The 18,726-nt window shown below is 57.1% G+C and overlaps 1 protein-coding gene across 3 annotated transcripts in view; it reads right to left on the reverse strand.

Moving 5' to 3' along the window:
• Nucleotides 1-18,726, reverse strand: part of TBC1D22A (TBC1 domain family member 22A) — a 255,450-nt gene that overhangs the window by 133,955 nt on the left and 102,769 nt on the right. For all 3 annotated transcript variants that reach the window (XM_047785951.1, XM_047785952.1, XM_047785950.1), the window contains one exon: nt 8,225-8,339. In XM_047785951.1, the coding sequence (XP_047641907.1) occupies nt 8,225-8,339 (115 nt within the window). The remainder of the gene's footprint in view (nt 1-8,224; nt 8,340-18,726) is intronic.

Genomic DNA, 18,726 nt, shown 5'->3' on the forward strand with positions numbered 1-18,726 from the left:
GGGTGCCCATCAAGGAGGATGAGCGCGCCCTCCGCCTCGAGGACCAGAGCCCAGCGAGAGGGAGCTCCTGCAGCATCACCGGGAAAAGCTACAAACTGGGGAGATGAATCCTTGCCTCACGCGCCAGCGGCAAGCACCAGGCTCAGACGGTCAAGGACTCCGCAGCCGGCCGCGACCAGGGCCAGGCTGCCGGACAGCTCAGGAGGGTGTCCGCTCAGAAGGAAGCAGAGCAACACATTCCAGGCCCATCTGGCAGGTCGCTCGACCTCGCCACGCCTCCCTTTCTAAGCTCAAAGCACTAGCACCTCCCCAGAGGCTGTCGTTAGAATTAAATGAAACCCGCAGTGAGGTTGGAGTTCCCGCTGTGGCTCAGTGGTAATGAGCCTGACTGGTATCCATGAGGACGCGGGGTTTGATCCCTGGCCTCGCTCCGAGGGTTAAGGATCCGGCGTTGCCGTGAGCTGTGGTGTAGGTCCCAGATGCGGCTCGGATCCCGCGTTGCTGTGGCTGCGGTGTAGGCTCTGATTAGACCCCTCGCCTGGGAACCGCCATATGCCGTGGGTGCGGGCCTAGGAAGACAAAAACAGTCCCTCCCGTTCCGAACACCCCAGAGACAGGGAGACGGTGAGCTGCGGCGCGGCCGGGCGGCAGACATTCAAACGCTGTGCCACGACAGTGACGCCCTGATTTTTCTACCCCGATGTTGTGTGTGTCTCACAAGCCTGCTGACCTCGTGTATCAGCTTTCACCACCTTTGAGTGGATTCCCTTGGACCTTCTATATGCAGATGGCGTCATCTTCAAAGGGAGGTGGCCTACTCTCGATTTACATTCCCAGTGCCCTTTGCTCTTCCTCCTCCCTCTTCCTCCCTTTCTTTCTTTCTCTCCCCCCCCACCCCCTTCCTGCCTTTCTTTCCTCTTAACTGCCCTGGCTAGAGCTAGTCGCTCCAGTCCCAGTTCGTGCCGTGTTTTTCATCAGGAAAGGCTGTTGGATTTTGTCAAAAACATTTCCTGTGTCAACTGAGATGACTGGTAGAGGGTATAGTGTACTGATTGATTTTCATATGTTGAACCAACCTGAAATCCTGTGATAAATCCCACTCGGGACACCTAATCCTTTTACTACGTTTCTGCATCTGGTCTCTCTGTATTTCAGAGCAGACTGGGACTTCCATCTTCGTGGCGGGTGCTGGGCTCTGATTTTCTTTCCTTGCGATGACTTTGTGTTGTTTTGGTATCAGGATAACACCGGCCGAAGAGAATGAATTGAAAAGTACCTTCTCTCTTCTATTTTTGGAAGAGTGTAGGAAGGAGTGGTGCGAATTCTGTTAAATGTTTGGTAGAGGAGTTCCCGTCGTGGCACAGTGGTTAACGAATCCGACTAGGAACCGTGAGGTTGCGGGTTCGGTCCCTGCCCTTGCTCAGTGGGTTAAGGACCCGGCGTTGCCGTGAACTGTGGTGTAGGTCGCAGACGCAGCTTGGATCCCGCGTTGCTGTGGCTCTGGCGTAGACTGGTGGCTACGGCTCCGATTAGACCCCTAGCCTGGGAATCTCCATATGCCGCGGAAGCGGCCCAAGAAATAGCAGAAATAAAATAAAATAAAATAATAAAATAAAATAAAAGTTTGGTAGAATTCACCAGTGAAGTCATCTGATTCTAAGCTTTTCTTTGTGGGAATTCTTAAATGACTAATTTAATCTCTTATATACATTGTTTATATATATTTATCTCCATATAGATACTGATAAATAAATAAATATATACACATATACATATGTATATATATAATATTGAGAGAGAGGAACTTATTTGAAGAAACAGGCTCAGATTCACATGTGATAGGGACTGGCAAGTCTGAAATTTGTAGGCCATGCCAGCAGGCCAGAAACTCAGGAAAGACTTCCGTATCTTAAGGAGAATTTCTTCTTCAGGAAATCTCAGCCTTAAGGCCTTCAACTGCTTAGATGCGGCCCACCCACATTATGCAGGGTAATCTGCTTTCTTCAAAGACTACTAATCTCAATGTCGATCACATCCAAAACACACCTTCATGGCACTATCCGCACTGGCATTTGACCAGGTAAGTGGGCGCAACAGCCCAGCCAAGCTCAGGCGAAATCAACCACCACGGTCATGGCAGGAATTTGCGTCTTTCTAGGAGCATCTGCATGTCAGCTCCGTCCTCCGATTTGAAGCGCTGTTTACATCATTCCCTTAATGCTGGTTACTTTTAAATGCACTCACAATTTTAGTCATTTGCGTCTTCTACCCTTTCTTTCTAGGTCAATCTAGCTAAAGGTTTACCAACATTTTGCTGACAGTTTGAAAAACCAGCTTTGGTTTGGTTGATTTTTCTCTACTGCTTTTCTATTCTCTACGTCATTTACTTCTGTTTCGGGTCTTTATTTCCCGCCTTCTGTTTGTTTTGGCTTTAATTTGCTCTACTTCTAGTTCCTGAAATTGAAAACTCAGGTTAATGACTTGAGACGTTCTTTTTTTTTAATAAAAAAAATTTCTTGCAGCACTGCTTTCACTGCATTCTGTAAGTTTGGCTATGCTGTATTTTCATTTTCATTCATTTCAAAGTAATTTCTAATTTTCCCTGTCATTTCTTCTCTGACACGTTGCTTCTTTATGGTTGTGGTTAAAATTTTTCACACATTTGTCAAGTTCTTCAAATCTCCTTCTGTCACTGATATCTAAGAACGTAACGTCACCGTGGTCAGAGAACACCATTTGTACAATGCCCATTCTTTCAAATGCACTGGCACTTGCTTTATGGCCTAGTATATGGTCTGTCCTGAAGGATGTTTTGTGCACTTGAGAATGTGATCCTGCGCTGATGGGTGCACTGCTTGTAGATGACTGTCAGGTCTAGCTGGTTTTCAGCTGCTTAGCTTTCTTTTTAGTTGCGTATTGACCTTCTGTCTAGTTTTCCTGCCCATTACTGAAAGCAGTGTGTTGCTGTGTTTTCAAAAGACCTTTCTAAAATTGCTTGACGATTTGGGGAAATGCTTAGATATTAAACAGCAAGCAATACGAAAATGCGCGTGCATGATATAATGGCTGCAACGTAAAAAAGTACACTGACAAAAAGGCCAGAAGGATATTAATAAAACATTCCAGGGACGGCTTCTGGGATGCAGGATTATACTGTTAATGAGTTTTCCAATTTTTTAATAATAAGTCCATCACCTTGATCCCTGTCAAGATGTTTTAAATAGAAAGTCTGACTGCATATGAAGGATAGGGCACCTTACTCTGGTTCTAACCCACTGGCCTTCCCAGGATCCTCTGCTCTCTACTCGCACCCCCCATCCCCGCAAGGACGGATCAGAACCTCCACAGGAAACTGCTCGTACTCAGAGCCTCTCATTTTTACCTTTAAAACGTTTCTGAGACTAGCTGGGGACCACAGACGTACAACAGGCATGAGGAGCACTGAAGGAGGCCAGGTGAAGCCGCGTTTAGCAGCAGAGCCTTGCCTCGTGGGTCACGTGGGAGCCCCAGAGTGCAACGAGGGAGAGCTGCGATGCAGACAAGGGAAGCTGTTCCTCGAACTGCAATGCGTCGGTGAGACACGAGGAACCGCGCTTCTCCCTCCCTGTCACTCCAAGCCCACTTGGCAGTGACCAAGGGAAAGGCAAAAGAACGACTGTGCCACCAGCACTCAGCTGACAGCAAGCCCCCTGCAGTCCCTCTCCTGTGCGTCCGGACTGGTTGTGGGAATTCACTGCCCGGGCCAACCGCGCACGAACTCCCCGCGCACCCCAACGCGCCACGAACCCCGGGGTCCAGTCTCTTCTCTGGGCAAAACTAACATGTCGAAAAACATCCTGTGCTTTGGAGAGTCTGACCCACAGAAAGGACCGTGAAAATAAATACCCTTAATGTTCGTAAGTACATACGTCGTTCATTCCAATCCTTTTCCACGTTTGCTTGCAAGAGTAATTTATTTTATGAGAAAATGACATATCGGATCAAATCAATTATAGAGCTTTACACACGCTGACAATGAGAACCAATCGTGAAACACTCCTCCCCTTGCAAAATGCAGTCACCCTGGGGTGGCGGTCCCAGGTGCCCGGTCAGAGGGCTTTTCCTAAATTTAAGTAGCACCGAGGATGAAGGGTGGGGGATGGGGGCAGGTGGGGATTGCTCTGTGCCGCTTCGCTTTTTTGCTGTGCTGAAATTATTTAGTTGAACTAAAATATAATTCTCAACTTAAATTGTGGGATTCAGGGTGACGGAACAATGGTTCTTAATTTTAAATCGAATTTAACATTGCTAAAAGGAATATGACAGGCCCTGTTTGAAAAAAATACAGGCTTTACTTAAAAACTGCACCAGGTGCCTGGGGGGAAGAAACTAAAAAAATCCAGCAACAGGAGAATGGTTTCATGAATTATGCTGCATTATCTCAATAGAATAGTATGTGCAGGAGGTGGAAGGGATCTTTACAAAGATTTCTTAATAACGCAGGGAAGAGCTTATGTTAGAAGGTTAAATGGGGAAAAAGCATGAAACAGAATTGTGTACATAACACGCTCTGGATGACAGAAATACAGCACACGGCTAAGAGACTCAGGGGAACTCTGCCTGAGCTGCTGCTCCCCATGCACCGCCGTGGGCTGGTGCCCCACCTCCGCGCCTGCTGGCGGGGACACTTGGGCACAGGAAGCAGGTCACTGCAGGCAGGGCAGAGTGAAAATCCAGGCGGCTCAGGGGCCGCGTGAGCCCCCTCCTCCCTGCCCAAATAGAGAGGGCAGGACCCCGGCTCAGCTGAGCCCAGAGGAAGGAACGGGGGCCACCTCTGCCCGGCAGAGTGCGCCTTCCTGGCACAGAGCCCTCTTCCATGACCCTCCCCTGGGGACCCCCCGACTGCTGGGATTCTGCCCCAGGCCTGGGTGCCACCTACACAGCTCTCTCCACCAGCCTCACGTCTGCACCACACGCTCCCTCCCTCTGCCTCTGCGGCCACAAGAGCTCTCCTGACCCCCTGCCCCTTCCTTCGGGGGCTCCCCCGGCCCAGGCCACGGGCTCCACTCGGAGCTGGGTTTACTGGCTGGCAGGTGAGTTGGATCCCATGCTTACTTGGAGAGGCTATGGCTGGCACTGGTGGGAGCACACATGTGCACGTGTCTGCGCGCCCAAGCGTGTGCGACATGCTCACGAGGATGCTGCGCCCTTCGACAGTGGGGCCAAGTGCCTCTCCCAGGCAGGGGCAGTGAGACCCCCTGCAGGGCCCTGGGCTGCTGGCGGCCCCATGCCTCCCTGCACCCTGCTTCCAGGACACCCCCGCTTCTTCCTCATGTTTCCGGCTCACTCTGCTAAGCGCCTCCTCCGTCCCTCCGAGCTGCTTCTCCAGCCTCCATCAGCCTAGCCAGCTGCCTGACAAAGACGAGCCCTCCGGTGCCTCCAAACCAGACCCTGCTGTCACCCTCAGCACCTGTTAGCCACGCCCCCTTTCCCAGATCACGTGGTGCTAAAGGCCTCTACATGCGAAGTCAGGGCCTCTGTGGCTCAGAGGCAGCGCCCCCCCGACACGTCTTGGCCCCCAGAGCTGGGCTCCAGGCCCCTCCTCCCGGGAAAACACAGGAGCAGCCGTGGGGGCTGGGCACACGGCAGGCACACGGCCCGGCGCAAGGTGACAGGCCCCAGAGCAGCCCGGCCACGGCTGCCTGGGCCCCTGGAGGACTCCCACACCTTCAGGGAACAGGAACGGCCCCAGCTGCAGCTTAGAAGAGGGATCCCCAGGCACAACACAAGCTGGGCCCGGGGTGGAGGCACTCAGGAGGTGGTCCCCGGGGCCGGTCCCAACACCACCTGCACTTCCAGAATCTAAAGAGCTGTGTCAGGACCGGAAAGCTGGCCCGAAAGCACTGCCCAGGCACCCAGGCGTCCAAACCACAGATCCTGTTGCCCAGTTTTGCCCCCGAAGGAAAAAAAAAATGTATTTTCAGCATCCTCACTAAGCAGGGCATCTGAGGTTTACTGCCCAAATGCCCAGCAAAGAGAAAGCCCTCTGCGCAGGTGTCCAGGGCCTTCGTCAGAGCAGGCGTGGGGCGTGTCCCTCCCCGACCCGGAGGACTTCCTGGCCTCACTGCCGTCCCCAGGTCCCAGCGCCCTTACGGGCCACCGAGCATCACTGTCCCTGTCAGCCCCACCCCACCCAGCTCGCGCTCCTCCCACAGGGCGCGGCTGCAAGGTCACAGAGTCTAGGGCGGCCCCGCTGAGCCCAGTCCGGGGTGTTCTCAAAGCACCCCTACTTCTCTTCCCTACACAACGTCTCACTGCTTTCACTAAACTTTTCTTTTTTTTAATGGCCGCACCAGAGACAATGGAAGTCCCCGGACCAGGGGCTGAATCCAAGCTGCAGCTACAGCAATGCCGGACCCTAAAAGAGTTAAAAACCCACTGTGCCAGGCCAGGGGTAGAACCCGCACCTCCACAGCGACCCGAGCTGCTGCAGTCAGATCCTTAACCCACTGTGCCCCAGCGGGAACCCCTCATGAATCACTGCTTTACAACCAAAAGCTCCAAGAGGGCAGGACCCACGCCGAGCTCACCCACTGACGTGCCCACCTCCCCCGCAGAGGGCCGGCAGCTCGGTGGGCGCCCGGCACCTTCCACAGACACGCGAGAGCCGAGATAATGAGAGGCGGGCTTGGAGCGTCACGCGGACGCCCGGAAGCAGGGAAGGCAGGGTCCGAAAGGCCTCCGGTCCCCCACCGACATCCCAACGCCGGGACCGAAGATACAGAAGGTCCCCGGATAACACGGGCAGAGACAAAGGGCGCGTTTAGCGCCAACGGTCCGGCCCGCCCTCGGGGCACGAGTGTGTTCGGTGTGTGGGCACGCGTGTGCACGGGGCTGAGCGGTGGGGCTTGCAGGAGGCAGGGGCGTCTCTGCGTTTAACTGAAGGCCCCACTTGGGCACACATATGCCATTTTCTCCGGCTCTGCTCTCTGGTGACAGCCACCGTCGCGGCCACGGCCCCCGTCCTGGGTGCTGATCATCAGACAAACGCGCCAAGGACCGCTGGGGTCTCACCGCCTAAGTCGGCAGCAGTCTCGTTAAGACAGACTTATTTACCACCTTAATTAAATGGTCTGCTGAACACGGAATATCAATTCTCTAATCACATCGCAGCTGAACTTCTTTCAATTAACAGCTCTGAAGCCCACTGACAGAGGTCCTGCTGTGGCAGGATCATTAAGAGCATTTTCATTATCTGTCAAACGGGGGGCTGACGAGCAGGCCCGGGTGCTCTCGGGGGCGGCACCCCCTGCTAAGAGATGAGGGGTGCACGGCAGGGGCCAAGCCGCTACAGTCTCAGCCTCCCCGGACAGCCTGCCCCGCAGGAAGCCCAGTCGCTCAGGTCACAGCAGTGCCGGACTCTGAAGCGACCAGAAACCTAAACGGCTCAAACACAACCTGAGAAAAACAAACACGCACCAAGTCCTGGGGATTCGCAAGGAGACAGGCAATGCCAGCGGTAAATAAAAACGCCGCAGCCCCACAGCAAACCCTCCACTGGGGTCTGCCGTTCGGCCACCGATGAAGTAAAAAGCAGACCCTGCACGTACACTGGGAGGACTTTTCTTTTAGGATGTTTTTTTAAACTTGAAATGGAAACCAAGTGATGTTATATTACCGTTGGCTGCTGAAACAGAGATGGGAGCAAAAACATGCAGGACTCAGAGAGAAATGGCAGGACCCACCTGAATGTCCGATAAACCACGTATTTTGCATGCAATTAATATTCCCATAAAACGAAATGCTACTAGTATATCAAAGGCAGAGAGGTGATCAAATGCTGCAGAAATGCGATTAAAGGAGATTGGGGTTCTGCTTGCGAGCAAAACGTTCCCCTAATATTCCAGCACCTTACCCTTCTCCATTTACACCCAGGCTGTTAAAGCCGGTGCTCTGATGGCCACTAAGACAGAACGACACGCCGGCTAGGCCACATTTCTCCTCATATATTATTAAAAAGAAGGAATTCATAATAACAACTGCATGTCCATGTCATCAGGAGGCAAGCATGTGGATTCAGAGGCGTTTTCACAGCTGGCATCCGTGAGAAGACCATTACCCTCCATTAGCAGGTGTCACTAGCACCTGAGTGGCAACTCTCAGCACCGGTACCATCACACCCCGTCACACCGTCAGGCCACTGACGTGCGGGTCTGAAGCCCGCGAGAGGACGCAGCGGTCGTACCTGTGTGTTCGCAGAGGAAGACCACGAAGAACGGGGTGACCAGGTCGTTCATCCCCTGGACGTACCCGCTGGCCGGGTGGCGTATGGCCCATATGAACAATATCCGCTCGAAAATCTGAAAGAAAAGCCAACGGCTGGTGAGGCAAAAAGTCAACACGGCACAACCTTTCAAACATCTGCGTTCTTAAAACAGGCGCGGTCCCGATTTCTCCAAGCTCTGATATTAAAACACCAAGAGGTTTCATTTGGTTTTTCTTTTTGTAAAATCCCGGTTATCTTCATTTCTTGTTGATGCGCAAACAGGATGCAGTCTGTCACCCACCCTGGGCTCAGCCCTCCCGCACAAGGCGGCTTCCAGAAACGTGCTCCGAGCCCCTGGGGTACCCATGCGTGGGGCTGCCCTGAACGTGGTGCAGCACCTGCCCTTCTGGCAGAGGAGAGGGGCTGGAGGCAGAGAGGGGTGGGGGCCCGGGAGGGAGGAGGGTGCGCTAAGGCTCCCCGACACGGTAGAGAGATGCTGTAACTGAGGTACAACCGGCACAGAGCATCGCGTCAGTTTCAGGCGTGCGACACGATGACTGGACACCCGTAAGCGCTCCGCTGTGCGATGACCTCCCCGGCGAGGGGTTAGCCTCCGCCGCCAGCCGCAGGCACCAAGGTTTTGCCTGTGATGAGGACTTTAAGATCCGCGCTCTCAGCAGCTCTCACGTGCGGTACAACGTCGTTCACTGGAGTCCCCAGGCCGCACCCGACAGCCCCGAGGCTTAGTTTATTTCCACCCCCTTCACCCAGGTCAGCCCCCAGCCCCCACCTCTGGCACCCACCATCCGGTCTCTGTACCATGCGCCCGGGTTATGTTTTCAGGAGATTTTCGTTCGGGTGACGTCCCACTGCAGGTCATTACAAGACACTGACTACAGCGGCCTGCGCCAGGCGGCAGGTGCCCGTGGCTTGTCTCTCGGGTTCCGAGAGTGTCAATCCCGCACTCCTTTCACCCCCCGCGCCTCCCCTTCGGCTGGTAACCACAAGTTTGTTTTCTCCGTCCGTGGGTCTGTTTCTGTTCTGCAAACACATCCGTCTGTATTATTTTCAGACTCCGCCCCTGAGTGACACCACAGACATTGCCTCAAACCACGCACGGGAGGTGCCCCAACAGAGGCCAGCCGCGTCCCGCCACATCCAGGCTGTCACTGGTCCCGGGCTCCTGCCCAGAGAGCCCGTCCTGCCCCTACTTCTCTGCCTTCCGGCTCCGACTCAAGCCCTGCCCGTCCCCAACGGAGACTGTGCTGCCCTCTGCCCTCCACCCTCGCCTGCCCTCTGGGAGGACCCTGGGCTCCCACCACGGGCCAGGTCGCACCGCTGCCCTGGCCTCCCACCAACAAGGAACCCAGTGCAGGCTGGACCCGGGAACACCCAAAGGAGGAAGCACATCATTTCCCAACAAGCCGACCTTGCAAAGCCAACTGTGTTTGCACCCGAGGAGGTCAACCCCTTCCAGCACTGCCTCCACTCCCAGCCATCGCTGTGCCTGTAGTCTAGCCCCCCGTCACCACCAAGCCGGCGTGACAAGGAGGGGCCCGGGGCGCAGGCGGAGGAAGTGTGCTGACCCAGGACCAGTCCGCCAGGGCGTAGGCAGCTCTGGAAGCCCGGCCCGGCCCAACTCCCCCCACCCCCCACACACCATCCACTGTGTTTTTTCTAAACGAGTCACAAAGGACCCACCCGTCAGGCAGGCAGCCGCTCCGCACCTGCAATGGCCCTGATGCCGTTTCTGCTGAATGAGTGACACGTTCGCACGGACGCGCATACCTTCTTTAAGTCAACAGCCTTCCAGTGAGAACTGAAATTTAAGCAAGATCAAAAGACCACAGTCTTTCAACAACAGGCACCGGTCACGGTCTCTCACGCCAACCCCGAGTGGCGGCTACTGAGTGCCCAGCATCGGGCGCCACCGCCCTGGGCAGAGCTGGGGGCAGCAGCCACAAGCCAGCGAGGTGGACGGCCCAGGAGGACAGCTGAGCAGGCGGCCCCGGGGAGGGACCCCCCTCAGACCCCAGCGCCTCGCAGCCACAGCCCCACGTGGCCACGTGGACACAAAGCAAGCCCGAGCCAGGGTGGGGCTGCAGACAAGTGCTGGTGGTAAGGTGTGTGCAGCGCAGCCATGCCAGCAGGACGGGCGGGTGGCCCCAGACACACAGCAGGTCAGGAGCAGGCAGGGGTGGGCGAGGGCTGCCCCACAGGAAGCAGCAGTGACAGGCAGGAGAGGCTCAGATGGGTGGCCACACGCAGGCAGGGAGGAGGCAGTGAGGGTGGCCCGGTGGCGTGAGCCACAGCCCTCGGGCAGAGCTCCATCTGACAATGCCGCCCCCCAAAGACAACCAGCAGGCGAGGAGACCCCTGGCACACCTCTCGGCGTGCACAGCCCGGTGTGGGTCCCTCCCCTGGAGTGTGAGGGGGCCCGGTGACCCACTACTTTTTAGGGGGCCACGCCCATGGCACACGGAAGGTCCCGCACCAGGGATCAAACCTGAACCACAGCAGCGACGACATGGGATCCCCAACTCGCTGAGCCACCAGGGAGCTCCCCGTGACCGGCTCCTGACCACCAAAGGGAATGGGAGCGGTGACTATCTGCCAGGAGGGGCCCTCTCCTCTGGCCACGAGGAAGCCGGCCGTCGGGCTCAGAGCAAACGTGGCAAGGGTTACGTGCCAAGGATCTGAGGGCAGCAAAGAGCCAGCAAGAACCTGAGCCCCTGGTTCTGCAACCTATAAGCCACTGGACTCCTGCCAGCACTCCCATGAGTTTGAAAGCAGGTCCCTCCCCAGGGGAGCTTCCAATGAGGCTGTGGCCTGGAAGACCCCTTGCTTGTCACGCAGGTCCTGAGCTAAGGCCTGCCCAGACTCCTGACCCAGAAACTGAGACAGCAAAGGTAAACACATGGGTGCTGTCTGAAGGTTTGTGGTAAGAGTGCTGTGCAGCCAGAGAGAACTAATACAGACAAGTGGGGCACAGAGAAGTTAAGCAACCTACCCAAAGTCACACAGCCTGTGAGCAGCAGAGCCAGGGTCCCGCCCTGGTCGTCTGACAAAAAGGGAGCCTGGTACAGCCTATAAAGTGCCATCACTGCTATGCCTGAAGATAAAAGAGTTGTTCTCATACACAAGTCAAAATGGAGAGAGGACCAAGAAATTTTAATTTTATAGTAAGAAAGAAACAAAAGAGACCATGAGCTCCTGGTGAGCAGAGCCTTGTCGAATCACTCTGCACCTGCCGGAGGTCCTGCGGGGGCCCAGCCACACGGCAGGGGCGTGTGTGTATGCAGGTGTGTGTGTGCACGCTCGCCCATGCATGCACACGCCAACTGAAGGACAGGCCAGCGCTCAGGGCACAGAGCTCTCCCCTCCTCCGCCGCGATCTCAAACTCCTGACAAGCAGTAATTTAAGCCATGGGGCACCCCCACCCTCAACCAAGCCCACCCTTCCAGAGGGCTGGGTCTCACACACAGAGCCCCAAACCTACCACGAGCATGAATGCAGTTTGGCCCTCGGCGGCCCAGGCACCAAGAAAAGCCATGTGGAGCGCTGGATTCCCCAGCATTACTCTGGAGGAAGACCAGGGAGCCGAGGCCTGTCGAACCCGGGCAGCACCCGGGCAGGAGGCTGCAGTGGACCGTGTGCAGGGCCGCGGAAAGCCCGGGAAGCCCGGCCCCGCCCATCCCCGGTCTCTGGACAGACACCGCCTGGTTTTGGACCAGCTTTTCTCAACGTTTTTCCATCAAGTGATGCTCCAGACGCCAGGACCGCAAGGCCCCCACCTGCCGGAGACAGGAAACCGAGGGGCGGGGCCGGGGCCTTTGGTGCAGGGAGAGCTTGGAGCACAGGCCGCAGGCCAAGTGGGTTGTGAGCAGCTGTTCAGACGGAAGGAGACGGAGGGGAGCCTTCCAGAGACCGACAGACAGAGGCCGCGGGGCAGAGCAGGGCCTGGGAAGCCATACGAGGCTGAGGGTCGGGCGGCGGTCTCCGCGGGATGGCTGGGGCCCTACGCAGACAACCGCTTGTTTCTCCCGGGACAGGTTCCCTCTTGCGGCGCCACCAGTCAGGGCTGGGCGAGGACAGAGTCCGCCCAGTGAGCCCAGGGCCACCAGCCCCGGCCCAGCTCGTGGGGAGACGGGCGTGCGCGTCCTCTCGGGGACCACGCCCCAGCTGCGAGCCGTCTCCAGAGAGGCACTGGCCTCCACCACCCGGAGCGCCCGCCAGCTTCAGTGCCCGTAAACGACGTCCCAGCGGCTGGGACGCTGCGTGCCCTTCACCTGGCGCGTAGCCCCGGCCGGCACCCCAGCCCCCACGCAGCAGAGCCAGGACGCTGCACCTGCGGCCGCTCGTCTTCGTCCGTGTTGTTTCCCTGTGACAGCAGCTATCGATTTAGAAAATAAGGAAAACTCCCAGGATTTAGGTCTCTGGGTGCGCAGTGGAGCAGAAAGGGACATCACTTGCTTAAACATCCTTCAGCCTCCTTCTCCCGCCATTAACTGGCCTGTCCCTGTCCCTCTGGGGGACACAGGAAGCCACAGTGGCGCCCCTGCATCTGCGCTCGCAGGCTGGCCCCCCAGCCTCGCAGCTCGGGAAGCAGCCGGTTCCTGAGAAGCAGAAGCCGGCAGACGGTTCAGCCCTGTCTAGACTCCCCTGAGGAAACAGTAACGCAGAAACAACTGCTACACGGAGAGGAAGCCGCACGACGGCGGGAGAGATGAGCCCAAAAGGACGGGGAGGACCTGGGTGCCCCCCACCCGCAGCCGAGGGGCCGGAAGGGAAGGAGTCGCAGGGCAGGGCCTGCAGGGTCCACGAGGTGGCAGGAGCCAGCGCCGCACCGCGAGGGCCCCTGGTCACTGGTGCCCCTGGCCACCCCCCGGGCCTCCTCTCCAGCCACGGGAAGCTATACTCCAAGGCCACAGGCTCCAGTGTCTCAAGGCCTCTGCCCGCTGCCAGGTCAAGGGCAGCCCCCTTCGGGCCCCCACGCCACTCGCTCGCCCTCTTCCGGGGTGCGGGCCGCGGGGGCCGCCGTCGGACAGCACAGCGCCGGCAAGCAGAAGGCGCAGCCGGGTGGCGGGGCCGCGGGGCTTCTGCTCCTTTGTCTGCTTTTCACCGCCCATTGATCCTGCGCCCTGTCTCCGGTCCCTTCACGTGAGCGCGCTCCGCTTTTGCTCTGAGATCCCAGGGAGGGGCAGGGCCTCGCGTCCAAGTCAGCGACACAGGCCGGGCCGGGAAGGGGAGGCAGGCCCGCCCAGGGCTGCAGGTGCACGGGGGAGGGGGGGGAGGCGCCAGCCTGGACGTGCTTTGCGAGGTGAGGAAAGCAGATACACTTCGTCGCACTCACAACCGAAGGGTAGAAAAGAAGCCCCTCCAAACGAAACGTCACAGCATCCCCGTCACCAGACCAAACATTCAACCCAGCTGACGGGGCCTCATAACAAAGCCTGAGGAGCCAGGCGCTGGTCAGAGGGCACCCCTCTGCCCAGAGGGCAGCCAGGCCTCCCCCCGGACGGTACTACTGTGCCTCAGAGGCAACCACGCTCAGTCCCGCCGGGCATTCAAAGAAGCCGCCCAGACCAACCGGGATTTACTCCAGGAATGTACGGCTGCCCCGATACCGGGAAGAATACTAATAAAACCCACCATCTCAACAGAATAAAGACCAAGACAACATCAGCAACTCGGGTGACAAGGGGGAAAGGGTTTCACGAACCTCGACAGCCATTTAGGATGTTAAAACCACGAGAAAAGCCTCCTCTTTAACATACGCTATCTATAAAACCTGGAGTAAATACCCTGAGGCAGTGATGCCACGTTAAAAGACCCGTTTAAAACCGGGCAGTGGCGCCAGGATGCCGGCCTCCACCACTACGACTCGACGTGGCAGTGGAAGCCCTGACCAGCAAGGAAGAAAGTGTATACGCAGGACAGAAAGAAAGAGATAAAAAGAACATTCCATGACTCCTAAATGACATGCATAACTTCTTTAAAACCTCAGACACACCTACACACAAAATACCTGCATCGACAAAAGAGATTAGCACGTGTGCCAGGTAGGAAACGAACTGGCAAGAGCCAACTGCATTTCTGCATGCTGTCCATAAAAAAATCAGACAATGCCCCTAAAAATTAAGAAGACACTACCGACTAAAAATGCATGTATGAATAAATTCAGTAAGTTGTATAACATATGTAGGGAGAAAACACTGGTCTAAAAGATCAGAACATCTAAATAAATGCAACGACCAACAGTTACTTCTGTCTGCTGTCCAAGAGATTTGCTGTCATGTCTGAGGTGTCCAGGAAATATAACAAGTAAGATGATTTTCAATTTACATTTGAAAGCCAAAGGTGCTGACCAGCCGGGAAAAAGGAGCCAGAGCTGGTGCCCGTCCGACCAGACATCAAGGCCAGGTGACCAAGACAGGGTGAAGGCGGCATGGGGACGGACGGACAGACGGACAAACCAGGGCACGGGGGGAGCCCCGAAGGAGCCCACCTGCCCAGGAAGTCCTGCGGGCGACAGAGCCCAGGAGGGCAAAGGGCACAACCGTCACTGTAACCCATGTGGGGGGGCAGTTAAAGAAACGGGGCTGCTTTACCACGCTCGGTACAAAGCCAATCCCAGACAGCCAGGGGTCCCAAAGGCGAAAGGCCAAACTTTAAAACTCTCTTTGAAATGACGAGGCTGGGAAGGACACAGAAAGGCCCAGCCGTAAAGGAGAGGGCGGCCGAGCTGCTCACCAACGACAGTGAGAAACTCTACCAACGGAAGGAAGGCTAACGACACAGACACTTCCAAAAAGAATTAGCATCCAGGTTATAGCGAGAATACGAAGCAGTGGACAAACAAGGAAAAACACAATGGAAATGGGGCAAAAGCATCTCACAAGAGAGGAAATGGAACGGCCGAGAAATGCATGAAAAACACGTGTCTTCACCGGCCCGAGGGACGTGGAAACGAACAGCCCCTGAGACCACGGGGCGTCAGGGGCTTCCGGGCTCAAGGCCCCAAGCGGAGGGGAGGGGTCGGCACCCACACGCATCCCCAGCCTGCGGGGCGCTCCTGGCGCAGGCCCAAGAGAGACGCTGGTACACGGGCCCCGAGGAACGCTCAGGACAGAAGACAACCCAGGTGCTTGTCCACGCCGGGCGCGATCGACAGACCACGGAACACTCGAGGGAGCAGCGCACAGCACGAAAACGAGCCACGAGAAATGCAGAGGGCGGGGCAGGGGCCTTGGAACCTTAACTCTGTGGCAGGAAGAGCAATGGCACCTACAGTTAGCACAAGTCTGCTAAAAATAAAGATTAAGAACAGGCAAAACAAGAGCTCCCGCTGTGGCTCAGCGGTAACGAACCTGACTAGTATCCATGAGGACGTGGGTTTGATTCCTGGCCTCGCTCCGTGGGTTAAGGATCCGGCGTTGCCGTGAGCTGTGGTGTAGGTCGCAGACACGGTTCGGAGCTGGAATTGCTGGGGCTGTGGTGTAGACTGGCAGCTGTAGTTCTGACTAGACCCCTAGCCTGGGAAACTCCATATGCTGCAGGCTCGGCCCTAAAAAGCAAAAAAAAAAGAAAAGAAAAAACAGGCAAAACACACATACATGATCTTGTGATAAAACTATACAGAAAAGCGAGGGGAATATTAACCAAAATTCAAGGGAAGAGTCACCTGGGGGACAAGGACATGTCTGGGGGAGCACAAAGAAGGGACCTCGAGGACGCTGGTCAGGCCCTATTTCTTCAGCTTGATGGGGCTATGTGGGAGCTTAATGTTTTCTTCAGATCGGACACGTGTTCCAGACCCCTTTCTGCTCCGACATACTTCACCGTAAAACCAAAACGAGAAAAAAGGCAAACACTATGGATTAGACCCTCGACACAGACGCCAGAAGAGCTGCACGAACTGACCGCATGACAAATACGCATCTCTGAGCCTCTCACAAACGCACCCCACCTCCAAAACAGTGACAGCGATTGTGAGATGCAGGAGGAGAGGAAGAGGCCGCGGGCCCACGGGCCAGGCGCCCGGCAAGGCCAGGAAGGCACCTCCTCCCACGGAAGGTCACAGAAGGCGCTCACGTGAGCAGAGCGCATCGTGACTCATCTCACCAGCATCAGGCGTTCACACGCTACATGCCAGGCAGCCCCGGAGGCCCCGGGGACACGCGGAAAAGAGCCCCAGGCCCTGCCCCGGCAGAGCCGGCAGGAGCAGAGGGAGCCAGGGCCTGGGCCGCAGCCGGATCCCAGCAGGATGGCTCGGACTCAGCAATTCAAGCCCACAGACGCCATCAGGCACCAGAGGCGGAGAACAGCGGGGAGGCCGCCGCCCCGCGAGCTGAGTGTAGGGACAGAGGCGCGCGACGACACATGGGCGCAGTGGGGCCGGTAGGACAGGGTGGTGCGGGCAAGTGGCTGGGAACCGTGCTGCCGCGCAGGGCGGGCTGGGACGAGGCCTCCGGGCCGAGGGCCAACACAGGCAGCACAGGCAAAGTGAAGCCCTCTCCAAGAGGCCCCAGTCCCGGGACAGAGCCCAGCCCCACCCCTCCAGAAGCGGGTCTCCCGTCCTCGGCGGGGCCCAGGTGTCGGCAGGGCCCACGCGGCCCTGGCTCCCCACACAGAGGTCCAGTCGGGACTCTGGCTACCAAAAGCTCACACTCGCAAGAGTCCAGGAGGAGCACATCTGTGCCCCAGTGAAATCGGCCTCCTGGGCAATGACCACCCCTCGGGGTCAGGGAGACCTCGCCACACCACCTGGAAGCCAGCACAGACAGGACGCGGTCGGAAGAGCCTGCCTGCTCCACGATGCTCTGTGTCTGTTACATGTCACGAGACATCACCTCTCCACGGCTAATTGGAAAAAGCACGTTATTTCCCTCATTTGCGCAACTGCTCTAAGAAGCAGATAACCAGAGGGCAGATAATGTAATAATTACGGAGGAGAAGTGACTCTGGAGCTGATGAACTTATCACATGAAAAGGCCTGGCTGCGGTCTCGGAAGAGGAGCCCCTCCCGCCCCCCAGCTCTCGGCAGCAACCCCAGGGGCCAGAATCCTCGTTCTCTCAAGTAACCGCCTGGGTCTGTTCACCACCAGACTGAGGATAAAAAGAGCAAGTGGCAAAACGAGTTGTGGATTTTGCTTTCAAGTAACGACATTGAGTAAAAGATTAAATACTAACTTCAACAAAATCTCCTAAGCCCCACGGGGCTCCCGACAATGCCCCAGGCACCCAGGACACCCGGACATCCCTGCTCTGGGAGCCGACGCGCAGCTGGAGTGAGCGCCCTAACAAGGAGACAAGCCCGATGGGCTGGGCGCGCCAGGCACACCCGGCGTGTGAGCGAAGTGGGGAGAGTGGCCGGGACAGCAGCCAGCGTCACAGGAACGGCGTCCCCGACAAGACAACGGTCTTCTGGCCCGGAAGGAACTGGACACCCGAGATCACAGGTGAGAGCGGGAGGGGTCCAGGCAGCTGTTCACATAACACGAACTTGGAACAGCTGCTCTGGGCCATGCGCGCTGGACGCCCCGGAGTCAGGGCTGAAAACACCCCGGATCCGAGGTCTGCCCGGATGGGGCTGAGGCGGAAAAGCAGAGCCAGGGCGGAGGCAGCCGCAGCCCAGGTCCCAGGTCCCTGGGGAGGCCGGATGGAGCAGCCTCCCGCAGCCACCCCAGGGGCCCTATCTATGCTCAGCTGAGAAGAAGGAAGTCAGGAGAGCACCCGGCCACCAGCCCCTCCTGGGGCCACCCTGCCCTGTCCGCTGCCCTCGGGCGGTGACCTCCGGTGAAGGCCTTGGCTCTTGGTCAGACAGCCCAGCCTGCGGCTCTCCCTCGCTTCAAGGCCCTCCCTCCATCAGCGGCCTCTAACTCGGGCTGTGCTTCCTGAGAACAGGGACTCCCAGGCTCCACCAGGGAGTCTGACCCAGAAGAGCTAACGGAGGCCAGGGAACAGGCAGGCTACAGGCTTGAAAAGCAATTAAACAAGGAGCAAAAAATGGAACAGACACTCCACCAAAGAATATCTGTGTGTAACAAATCAGCATATGAAAAGATGCTCGGCGGGGCGGTCGATAGGGAAATGCAAATGATAACCCCGGAAGGTACCGCCTCGCACCTGCGTTTTAAACCAGCGCCAAGTACTGACAAGGATGCCGAGCAGCTAGGACTCGGGGCGGGGGGACACTAACCGGCACAGCCCCCCGGGGAAGGAGCGGGGCAGCTTCTTATCGAGTATATAAACACACACCCAGCACAGGGCCCGGCGCCTCCGCTCCTCGGCGCCTGGCGGAGGGAAGCACAGTGCCACCCGGCGATGGGGACGTGCACGAAGGCCCAAAGCAAACGCATTCCACGACGGCCCAGAACCGGACAGAACCCGGCAACTGGTGACAGGGCAGATACACAGCTGAAGGTGGACAGTGGGGACAAACGTCCACGCGCCACCCAGGGCAGGGCACTGGGCACTA

Source organism: Phacochoerus africanus, chromosome 7 (genome assembly GCF_016906955.1).
Source record: "Phacochoerus africanus isolate WHEZ1 chromosome 7, ROS_Pafr_v1, whole genome shotgun sequence".
Taxonomy (NCBI): domain Eukaryota; kingdom Metazoa; phylum Chordata; class Mammalia; order Artiodactyla; family Suidae; genus Phacochoerus; species Phacochoerus africanus.